The sequence below is a fragment of the Artemia franciscana genome, chromosome 9 (assembly GCF_032884065.1).
Source record: "Artemia franciscana chromosome 9, ASM3288406v1, whole genome shotgun sequence".
Lineage (NCBI taxonomy): Eukaryota > Metazoa > Arthropoda > Branchiopoda > Anostraca > Artemiidae > Artemia > Artemia franciscana.
In genome coordinates, this window is record NC_088871.1 from 6,971,950 (window position 1) to 6,984,787 (window position 12,838).

General features: G+C 31.0%; 1 protein-coding gene across 7 annotated transcripts in view; it reads right to left on the reverse strand.

Moving 5' to 3' along the window:
• Positions 1 to 12,838, reverse strand: part of LOC136030947 (peptidyl-prolyl cis-trans isomerase G-like) — a 155,591-nt gene that overhangs the window by 17,250 nt on the left and 125,503 nt on the right. For all 7 annotated transcript variants that reach the window (XM_065710069.1, XM_065710068.1, XM_065710064.1 and 4 more), the window contains 2 exons: positions 11,734 to 12,019; positions 2,218 to 2,313 (listed from right to left, as the gene is read on the reverse strand). In XM_065710069.1, the coding sequence (XP_065566141.1) occupies positions 2,218 to 2,313; positions 11,734 to 12,019 (382 nt within the window). The remainder of the gene's footprint in view (positions 1 to 2,217; positions 2,314 to 11,733; positions 12,020 to 12,838) is intronic.

The window sequence follows — 12,838 nt, forward strand, 5'->3', positions numbered from 1 at the left end:
TACTATAAAAAGAAGTATTTTTAGATCTTCTATATATCAACAAACTGAAAAAAAAGATGGACCGTAACATGGAGCTAAACTTTCCTAAATATTTTCGTATTGGCTCAAGAACTACAAAATTTCCAAAAGGTACCTTTTCTCTTTCAATTTTATGTGTATTTCATTTCGATTTCATTCATTTCAATATTTTTAACCGCATGAATAGCTTTCTCAAATATTTATTATTTTTGGAACTAGATCAAGACAAGCCAGATACTACAAAACATTGTCATTGTAGAGTTTTTTTCCATATGACCATATGTACCTGATAAAACTGAACGTCTGTTAATGGTCAGACCGGTCAAGCAGAGCAAAATCGCGCTGTAATAGCAATCTAGGAGATATTACACGTAGCCATACATAAGGTTTTAAAACAAGACAAGCCTTTAAAAACAAGAAAAAAAAACAACAAATATTTAGGCTGGGATATCAATCCTGCCATACTCAGTAATAAAAAAAAAAAAAAAAAAAAAAAAAAAAAAAAAAAAAAAAAAAAAAAAAAAAAAAAAAAAAAACGTTGATCTTATCCTCATCATCCCAAATCGTTTTGACGTGGCAACTATGCGCGTACTTTGCGAGTACATGCCTTAGCATTCTCATGGAAAAAACTTTCAGGAGTCACAATTCGCCTCGGTAACCGGGTTTCACGTCATTCGAAAAAAAAGTTTCTTTAGTTTCGCTTCCGACCCCAAATTCGATTTGCTTCCGTTTCGGATCTATGTTGAAGAACTTGTCCCTTCAACCAGCCAAATTACAAAATGAAATAATTATCGAATCCATTAGAAAGCAGTATCAAATTAGTTTTAAATAGGGTTGCCAAATCCATGCCTTTTTGAAGAATCAATTTTGTTGAATTTTCCTTACGGTTTCGTATTTGCTTCATATAATATACATTTTTTTCTGATTTCATGTGCTATATTGAGCTGTCAGGCACAGAAAAATAAGTTCATTCTGTACACGCATGTATTGATCTAAATACAATAACCCCTATTTGTTTACAGCCATTATAAAATTTTCTCGGGGCAAATTTTGAATAATAAAAATCCAAATATTTGGCTTCATTAACAATAAAGACTTCATTAACGGTAAAAAAAATAAATAAATAAAGACACAAGCCTCAACAAAACATGAAAAAAGCAAACAAAGAAAACAACACAAACGCTAGAAGAAAAGAATAAAAGAAAACTGAAATTTGAGTAAATATATATATATAAAAAAAAGTTTTCTTTTCGTCTTTTCTTCTAGGGTTTGTTTTGTTATCCTTGTATTTTAATTCATCTTTGTACATCCTATCTTTTTTTTTTATCCTTGTTTAAAAAACATTAGGATTTTTCATGTTTTTTCCCACTGTCTTGTTTAAAATATTACATCCACTTCTCTATTTTTTCGTTTGTTTAAATTTGAAAAGCAATAGCATATCTTTGCCAGAATATAAATTAGAAGCTTTTTTCTATCTCAAACACAATTTTTTCTCGGCCGGTGACATGAATTCTTTAGCTTTGACCCCATCCGAAACCAGGCCAAATATCTAACTTTTATTCTGAATAATTATAATACAAACAGCTTCATCTGATAAATTTTTCAACTAATACTGAATCAACCATTATATGGTATTGAAATACGGTCACCATTTCTGGCACCAGGAGTCTTGGTGTGGATGAAATAAAGAATAACAAATAGAAACTTGTTTTTCTTTTTTTAAATACATTTTTATATTAATCCACTGAGAAAATGTAAGTAGAGAACAATATGTAGCAAAACAAAATATAATCTTATGAAAAAAAAAATAATACAAACACTAAACAGATAAATACAGTGTTTTAAGCCCCGCCTTGATTGGCATGAGAAAGGTGAAAAGGATTTCACATCTTAGGAAGTTTATACAAAAATTGCAGAGAGTAGTTCTCCCACAGTCTTAGTTCATGCATAAAAGGATTCTAGGATTTTCCTTGCTTTATTAAATAGATAATCTCAACGCATAGCGGGGCGTTACTTCAATACTAAGATAAATAACAAAAATAAAATAGCCCAAAGATTCAGGATTTGACTAGCCTTTAGGTAAATTGTTATTACCGTTATTTATTACCCTGATTTATTGCCGTTCTTCCCCATCTAAGACAAGACATGAAAGAAGACAGATATTACGAGAAATGACTAGTTCAGACAAGTTCAGCATACCTGAAATTCTTTGAGACCAATAGTTTTGTTCAACTCCCGTTTCCAGTGGGGAGGGGTCAAACTGCGTGACCTACTTCGAGAATCCTTACGGTACCTCTGGAAAATAATAAAAATGAATTAAATAGAAATAAATAACCTGAAACAGTGTAACGAAGATCTTTTTTAATGCGAACAATAATTTACAACCAATAAACCACAGACTTATTGATTGAATTGCCTGGATTAACTAAAATTTAATTGCCTGCCTACACGAGCAGTTCACAAAAAAGCTCGAAAAGAGCTATTTTTGTTACCTTTTCATGGAGACGACCCATTTTTTGAACCAGGTCTAGGCCACCCTGATTGAATTGTACACATTTGAATCATAGATAGACCATTTACTTCTAGCGTTTGTGAATCAAAATAAAAAACCATTCAGCTCAAATTGCCCTAAGTTCCTCATAATTGAGCAATACGCTAAAGAAGCCTACTTATATTCTTTGAAAACATTATTCAGCCTAAGATAAACACTATTCAACTCAAATCGCTCAAAATCTTCTCATAATTGGTTAATAAGCTTAAACAACCTCCTATATTATTTAGCTCAAAATGAACACCATTCAGCTCAAATTGCAATACGCTTAAGAAGCCTACTTATATTCTTTGAAAACATTATTGAGCCCAAGATAAACACCATTCAACTCAAATCGCTCAAAATTTTCACATAATTGGTTAATAAGCTTAAACAACCTCCTTTTGTTCTTTTAAAATATTATTTAGCTCAAAATGAACCCCATTCAGCTCAAATTGCAATACGCTTAAGAAGCCTACTTATATTTTTTGAAAACATTATTGAGCCCAAGATAAACACCATTCAAGTCAAATTGCTCAAAATTTTCTCATAATTGGTTAATACGCTTAAACAACCTCCTTTTGTTCTTTTAAAATATTATTTAGCTCACAATGAACCCCATTCAGCTCAAATTGCAATACGCTTAAGAAGCCTACTTATATTCTTTGAAAACATTATTGAGCCTAAGATAAACACCATTCAACTCAAATCGCTCAAAATCTTCTCATAATTGGTTAATAAGCTTAAACAACCTCCTATATTATTTAGCTCAAAATGAACACCATTCAGCTCAAATTGCAATAAGCTAAAGAAGCCTACTTATATTCTTTTAAAACATTATTGAGCCTAAGATAAACACCATTCAACTCAAATCGCTCAAAATCTTCTCATAATTGGTTAATAAGCTTAAACAACCTCCTATATTATTTAGCTCAAAATGAACACCATTCAGCTCAAATTGCAATACGCTAAAGAAGCCAACTTATATTCTTTTAAAACATTATTGAGCCTAAGATAAACACCATTCAACTCAAATCGCTCAAAATCTTCTCATAATTGGTTAATAAGCTTAAACAACCTCCTATATTATTTAGCTCAAAATGAACACCATTCAGCTCAAATTGCAATACGCTAAAGAAGCCTACTTATATTCTTCTAAAACATTATTGAGCCTAAGATAAACACCATTCAACTCAAATCGCTCAAAATCTTCTCATAATTGGTTAATAAGCTTAAACAACCTCCTATATTATTTAGCTCAAAATGAACACCATTCAACTCAAATTGCAATACGCTAAAGAAGCCTACTTATATTCTTTTAAAACATTATTGAGCCTAAGATAAACACCATTCAACTCAAATCGCTCAAAATCTTCTCATAATTGGTTAATAAGCTTAAACAACCTCCTATATTATTTAGCTCAAAATGAACACCATTCAACTCAAATTGCAATACGCTTAAGAAGCCTACTTATATTCTTTTAAAACATTATTGAGCCTAAGATACACACCATTCAACTCAAATCGCTCAAAATCTTCTCATAATTGGTTAATAAGTTTAAACAACCTCCTATATTATTTAGCTCAAAATGAACACCATTCAGCTCAAATTGCAATACGCTAAAGAAGCCTACTTATATTCTTTTAAAACATTATTGAGCCTAAGATAAACACCATTCAACTCAAATCGCTCAAAATCTTCTCATAATTGGTTAATAAGCTTAAACAACCTCCTATATTATTTAGCTCAAAATGAACACCATTCAGCTCAAATTGCAATACGCTTAAGAAGCCTACTTATATTCTTTTAAAACATTATTGAGCCTAAGATAAACACCATTCAACTCAAATCGCTCAAAATCTTCTCATAATTGGTTAATAAGCTTAAACAACCTCCTATATTATTTAGCTCAAAATGAACACCATTCAGCTCAAATTGCAATACGCTAAAGAAGCCTACTTATATTCTTTTAAAACATTATTGAGCCTCAGATAAACACCATTCAACTCAAATCGCTCAAAATCTTCTCATAATTGGTTAATAAGCTTAAACAACCTCCTATATTATTTAGCTCAAAATGAACACCATTCAGCTCAAATTGCAATACGCTTAAGAAGCCTACTTATATTCTTTGAAAACATTATTGAGCCCAAGATAAACACCATTCAACTCAAATCGCTCAAAATTTTCACATAATTGGTTAATAAGCTTAAACAACCTCCTTTTGTTCTTTTAAAATATTATTTAGCTCAAAATGAACCCCATTCAGCTCAAATTGCAATACGCTTAAGAAGCCTACTTATATTTTTTGAAAACATTATTGAGCCCAAGATAAACACCATTCAAGTCAAATTGCTCAAAATTTTCTCATAATTGGTTAATACGCTTAAACTACCTCCTTTTGTTCTTTTATAAATGGTAAAATTACCATTCAGCTCAAATTGCCCATAATTGAGCAATATGCTTAAGAAGGCTGCTTATTTTCTTTTAACACGTTATTGAGCTCAAGATGAACACCATTCAACTCAAATTCCTCAAATTTTCTCATAATTGGGCAATACGCTTATACAACCTCCTTTTGTTCTTTAAACATTATTTACGTAAAGATAAACACCATTCCGCTCAAATTGCTCAAAAATTCCTCATAATTGAGCAATACCCTTAAGAAGCCTTCTTATATTCCTTTAAAACATTATTTAGCTCAAGGTAAATACCACTCAGCTCAAATTAGCCAAGTTTACTCATAATTGAGTAATACTCCTGAGCAGCCTACTTTCGGTCTTTTAAACATTACTCAGATTTAATGTATCTCAAAATAAAACTATTTAGCCCAAATTTCCTCATAATTGAGCAATATACTTAAATAACTTGCTTTTGTTCTTTTAAAACATTATTTAGCTCAAGATAAACATCATTCAATCCAAATTACTCAAATTTCCTAATAATTGGACAAGACGCTTAAACAACCTCTTTTTGTTCTTTTGAAATATTATTTAGCTCAAAATAAACACCATTCGGCTCAAAGTGCACAAAATTCCTCATAATTGAGCTCAAGATAAACACCATTCAACTCAAACTACTCAAAATTTTCTTATAATTGGTTAATAAGCTTAAACAACCTCCTTTTGTTCTTTTAAAATATTATTTAGCTCAAAATGAACACCATTCAGCTCAAATTGCAATACGCTTAAGAAGCCTACTTATATTCTTTGAAAACATTATTGAGCCCAAGATAAACACCATTCAACTCAAATCGCTCAAAATCTTCTCATAATTGGTTAATAAGCTTAAACAACCTCCTTTTGTTCTTTTAAAATATTATTTAGCTCAAAATGAACACCATTCAGCTCAAATTGCAATACCCTTACGAAGCCTACTTATATTCTTTTAAAACATTATTGAGCCCAAGATAAACACCATTCAACTCAAATCGCTCAAAATTTTCACATAATTGGTTAATAAGCTTAAACAACCTCTTTTTGTTCTTTTAAAATATTATTTAGCTCAAAATGAACCCCATTCAGCTCAAATTGCAATACGCTTAAGAAGCCTACTTATATTCGTTGAAAACATTATTGAGCCCAAGATAAACAAAATTCAACTCAAATCGCTCAAAATTTTCACATAATTCGTTAATAAGCTTAAACAACCTCCTTTTGTTCTTTTAAAATATTATTTAGCTCAAAATGAACACCATTCAGCTCAAATTGCAATACCCTTACGAAGCCTACTTATATTCTTTTAAAACATTATTGAGCCCAAGATAAACACCATTCAACTCAAATCGCTCAAAATTTTCACATAATTGGTTAATAAGCTTAAACAACCTCCTTTTGTTCTTTTAAAATATTATTTAGCTCAAAATGAACACCATTCAGCTCAAATTGCAATACGCTTAAGAAGCCTACTTATATTCTTTGAAAACATTATTGAGCCCAAGATAAACACCATTCAACTCAAATCGCTCAAAATCTTCTCATAATTGGTTAATAAGCTTAAACAACCTCCTTTTGTTCTTTTAAAATATTATTTAGCTCAAAATGAACACCATTCAGCTCAAATTGCAATACCCTTACGAAGCCTACTTATATTCTTTTAAAACATTATTGAGCCCAAGATAAACACCATTCAACTCAAATCGCTCAAAATTTTCACATAATTGGTTAATAAGCTTAAACAACCTCCTTTTGTTCTTTTAAAATATTATTTAGCTCAAAATGAACACCATTCAGCTCAAATTGCAATACGCTTAAGAAGCCTACTTATATTCTTTGAAAACATTATTGAGCCCAAGATAAACACCATTCAACTCAAATCGCTCAAAATCTTCTCATAATTGGTTAATAAGCTTAAACAACCTCCTTTTGTTCTTTTAAAATATTATTTAGCTCAAAATGAACACCATTCAGCTCAAATTGCAATACCCTTACGAAGCCTACTTATATTCTTTTAAAACATTATTGAGCCCAAGATAAACACCATTCAACTCAAATCGCTCAAAATTTTCACATAATTGGTTAATAAGCTTAAACAACCTCCTTTTGTTCTTTTAAAATATTATTTAACTCAAAATGAACCCCATTCAGCTCAAATTGCAATACGCTTAAGAAGCCTACTTATATTCGTTGAAAACATTATTGAGCCCAAGATAAACAAAATTCAACTCAAATCGCTCAAAATTTTCACATAATTCGTTAATAAGCTTAAACAACCTCCTTTTGTTCTTTTAAAATATTATTTAGCTCAAAATGAACACCATTCAGCTCAAATTGCAATACCCTTACGAAGCCTACTTATATTCTTTTAAAACATTATTGAGCCCAAGATAAACACCATTCAACTCAAATCGCTCAAAATTTTCACATAATTGGTTAATAAGCTTAAACAACCTCCTTTTGTTCTTTTAAAATATTATTTAGCTCAAAATGAACACCATTCAGCTCAAATTGCAATACGCTTAAGAAGCCTACTTATATTCTTTGAAAACATTATTGAGCCCAAGATAAACACCATTCAACTCAAATCGCTCAAAATCTTCTCATAATTGGTTAATAAGCTTAAACAACCTCCTTTTGTTCTTTTAAAATATTATTTAGCTCAAAATGAACACCATTCAGCTCAAATTGCAATACCCTTACGAAGCCTACTTATATTCTTTTAAAACATTATTGAGCCCAAGATAAACACCATTCAACTCAAATCGCTCAAAATTTTCACATAATTGGCTAATAAGCTTAAACAACCTCCTTTTGTTCTTTTAAAATATTATTTAGCTCAAAATGAACCCCATTCAGCTCAAATTGCAATACGCTTAAGAAGCCTACTTATATTCGTTGAAAACATTATTGAGCCCAAGATAAACACCATTCAACTCAAATCGCTCAAAATTTTCACATAATTCGTTAATAAGCTTAAACAACCTCCTTTTGTTCCTTTAAAATATTATTTAGCTCAAAATGAACCCCATTCAGCTCAAATTGCAATACGCTTAAGAAGCCTACTTATATTCTTTGAAAACATTATTGAGCCCAAGATAAACACCATTCAACTCAAATCGCTCAAAATTTTCTCATAATTGGTTAATAAGCTTAAACAACCTCCTTTTGTTCTTTTAAAATATTATTTAGCTCAAAATGAACACCATTCAGCTCAAATTGCAATACGCTTAAGAAGCCTACTTATATTCTTTTAAAACATTATTGAGCCCAAGATAAACACCATTCAACTCAAATCGCTCAAAATTTTCACATAATTGGTTAATAAGCTTAAACAACCTCCTTTTGTTCTTTTGAAATATTATTTAGCTCAAAATGAACCCCATTCAGCTCAAATTGCAATACGCTTAAGAAGCCTACTTATATTTTTTGAAAACATTATTGAGCCCAAGATAAACACCATTCAAGTCAAATTGCTCAAAATTTTCTCATAATTGGTTAATACGCTTAAACTACCTCCTTTTGTTCTTTTATAAATGGTAAAAATACCATTCAGCTCAAATTGCCCATAATTGAGCAATATGCTTAAGAAGCCTGCTTATTTTCTTTTAAAAAATTTTTGAGCTCAAGATGAACACCATATAACTCAAATTACTCAAATTTTCTCATAATTGGGCAATACGCTTAAACAACCTCCTTTTGTTCTTTTAAAATATTATTTAGCTCAAAATGAACCCCATTCAGCTCAAATTGCAATACGCTTAAGAAGCCTACTTATATTTTTTGAAAACATTATTGAGCCCAAGATAAACACCATTCAAGTCAAATTGCTCAAAATTTTCTCATAATTGGTTAATACGCTTAAACTACCTCCTTTTGTTCTTTTACAAATGGTAAAAATACCATTCAGCTCAAATTGCCCATAATTGAGCAATATGCTTAAGAAGCCTGCTTATTTTCTTTTAAAAAATTTTTGAGCTCAAGATGAACACCATATAACTCAAATTACTCAAATTTTCTCATAATTGGGCAATACGCTTAAACAACCTCCTTTTGTTCTTTTAAAATATTATTTAGCTCAAAATGAACACCATTCAACTCAAATTGCAATACGCTTAACAAGCCTACTTATATTCTCTTAAAACAAGATTGAGCTGAAGACAAACACCTTTCAACTCAAATTACTAAAATTTTCTCATAATTGGGCAATACGCTTATTTATAAGATATAAATCATAATATGAAATTGCAGCACAAGTCCTTAGGAGTTTCTTTTTGCTGCAATAATTTATTAGTGTTGTCATTTTTATTTATGTTTGTATTTTGGATAAAAATAAAACTTACCTACCTACCTACCTTTAGCTCAAAATGAACACCATTCAGCTCAAATTGCAATACTTATATATTCTTTTAATATATTTTTATATTAAAAATTTAATACTTATATATTTTTTATTGCAATACTACTTATATTATTTTAAAACATGATTGAGCTCAAGACAAACACCTTTCAACTCAAATTTTCTCATAATTGATCAATACAGTTAAGCAGCCTACTTATGGTCTTTTAAATACAACTCAGCTTTAACGTATCTCAAAATAAATATATTTAGCCCAAATTTTCTCATAGTTGAGCAATATGCTTATTCAACCTGCTTTTGTTCTTTTTAAACATTATTTAGCTAAAAAATAACACCATTCAGCTCGAATTTGCTCATATTTGGGAAAATGCTAAAACTTCCTGCTTTTATTCATTTAAAACACTATTGAGCTCAACAGAAAAGACAAAATTTAAGCTTTGAATCGAAGCAAATCAAATATTCAACAGCACACAGACTGTCAACTTGTCAGCCTAGATGACGGCCCCAATGGCGTATAGGAAGTTTCAAGTACGCTCTTTGGGTTGTGAGCCTGACGTTATTGCGAAAAGACACTTCTGTAAAATCAATTATAGTTTACCATGTGAGAATCCCAATAAGCCCTCAAATATAATTTACCTCCCATACATCCCAAAATACGAATCTTAAAAAAGTTTGCACACAAAATAGTCTGTATTTAGTATTTACCAACAAATTCAAAATCATAAATTTCCTAAATTCTGGTAAAGATAAAACCCGAGTTGCTCGCCAAAGAGGGGTCTATCAAATACCATGCAACAGTGGCAAATACTACATAGGTAGAACTCACCAAAATTTAGAGAAACGCTACAATAGCATAAAGATGATATCACTCAAGCTATAAATTCTCATATTTCTAATGTTTTAAGCAGCTATGTATTTGAAAATTCTGGCTACAAAATGCTTTTGAAAAATCCGCCCTTATTAGCAATGACCTAGGCATAAAGCAGGTAGTTCGAGAACCAGTTGAAATCAGACTTAAGATTAATAATATGATTTCTTAAGTAGGGACTTAGGGAAATATTCACTAAATGCTGTATACACAAATTTAAATTAATACGATCTTGCAAAAAATTTAAAAAAACCATTAAACATTAACACAGAACCAGTTACAAAAAGACCTTTGAGGTTAACTGCCAAAAAGACAAGATTAGCAATGAAAACGTGTTTTTAATTATTCTTCTTTCATTTCAGTGAATTGTCTTGTTTCACCTCTCTTTATCTATCAGCCCTGGTTGAACATCGCTGAAGTAAGGATACTGAGTCAGTTCTAAAAATTTATATTTTAGTTTTAATGGTCTTATAATGTTGTAAGTCTCTTTTCTTTTATATATTTACGTTTTGCTGAGGACGGCCCTTGGAAAAAGTGAACTGATTTCCTTTCTTATGTCCTTCTTTGGCTATGATACATATTTGATAACCGAAACCTAAATTTTCGGACAGGTGTTAGAATTTTTCACTGGTTTCATTAAACGGTTTAGCCATTTTATTTATATATTTCTTTCACTTGTCTTTAACTAAAAAAGGCGTGTAATCCATCAGTTATTCTCGTGAAGGGGGGGGGGGGGGGGGGTTGCAAGTAGACCTCAAATGAGTGGGGTTTCACCTTCAATAACAATCTATAGCAGGTTATTAAAATATTGGGTTTTTTTCCACCAACCTTAAATTTATCAAGCTATATTTGACTGTTTTAGCAATATGAATATTGCAATGTTACACGACAAAATTACATTACACAGTTTAAATAATTTAGATTATAATAACACTTAATATGTAAATTAGCCGTATTAGATATAACAGCTATATTAACTATATTATATAATCATTCATCATCAAACTGTAGTTAACAAAACTTAACTGTCCATATTTTTTTTTGCCTTATTTTCATACTGACTTGTTTACATCTCCATGATAAAAATATATCCAATAATTTTAATATTTGAATTAATGGTTATACTAATATATAATATCTTAATTAGCTATATTAAATTTACTGTTTTATTTAACTATAATTATGTTATTAAAATATATTGAAAAAAAACCGCTCATCTGTTTTTCATGTGCAACCGTACATCTTGGTCTGCATTTCATACTGGCATCTTCACATCTTCATGATAAAAATATATTCAATTATTCTATTATTTAGACTATATTTATACATAATATCTAAATTCGCTATATTATATATGTAATGAATACATTTAACTATAAGTATATATTATCAAACAATATTTAACAAAAACAACCTGTAAATGTAAATCTTCCAGGTTTTTTTTTACTATCTGTTTTTTTGTCTTCTAGTAATTCAATTTACAAAACAGAACTCCTCTTAAATAAAAATGCAAAACCTTACCAAAAACCCACGTCCTTTTACTTTTCTTCCCGATTTATCAAACCTTTGAGGTTTCCTATCCCTCCTATCATTGTCATATCCCCATGCATCATTTCTTCTTCTACCATCTCTTCTATCCATTCTACGCTCATCTCTTGGACTTCGCTCTCTTTTACGCTCTTCCCTGTCTCTTTCCTCATGCTTCGAAGCTCGATCAAGAAAACGCTGTTGGGGAACATCGGGAATCTCTGTCGGATCAACTGAGCAATAGATTCCATCCTCGGTTTCCACTCCTTTCGATTCTTTCCTAAGATAATACAAAGATTTATAAGCCGAAAAATATGCTTTGCCCTATCCAGCTATCCAGCAATTACAAACAAGGAAGAAACTTAATAAAAATTATTAATTGACATACTTAATAATATAAGCTTCAAGCTGTCAAATAAAAATTACAAATATGACATGAAGTTTTAGTAACACAATTGGCAAACGGTATATTAAAAGTTCCAGTAATTTGCACGGAATTCGGGAAGAAAAATAAATCCAGGAATTAGTAAGGACCTTTAGACTTTTTTAATATGCCCTCCCCCCGCTTTACTGATACGACTACACAAGCGTATTGAACAGTCATATTTGTAAGAAAAATGCACAAATGAGGTGGCTCAAATCTAGAGTCATTTTGTCGGGGCGGGAGCGAGGGGCTTGGAATATTGAATAAAACTAACCATTTTGACTAAAAACTACCCCGTTGTAAATTTTTAACAGATTTACCAGTAATAAAAATCATAAAATAAAATAGTGGGAGTAGCACTTGTCATGGTGCCCCCACTAAAATTCAACTGCGCATCGAAATATCAAATAATGTGGCATTAGACCATCAAACGGGCATCGAAGAAGCAGCAACAATAGGACATCGTCTGACTTCAAGGACATCAGGAAGAATACCACAAATCATCTCGCCAAGACTGGCGGAGATATTTGGATCAGATGGCAACGGATACAGAGAAGGTCGCACACCAATCAGATTCAATGAAGCTCTACCAACTTCTCAAAGAGGCCTCTGGTAAAAATAAGGAACATACAAGTTCGATAATGAACAATTTTAGTACTCTTTTCAAACGCATGG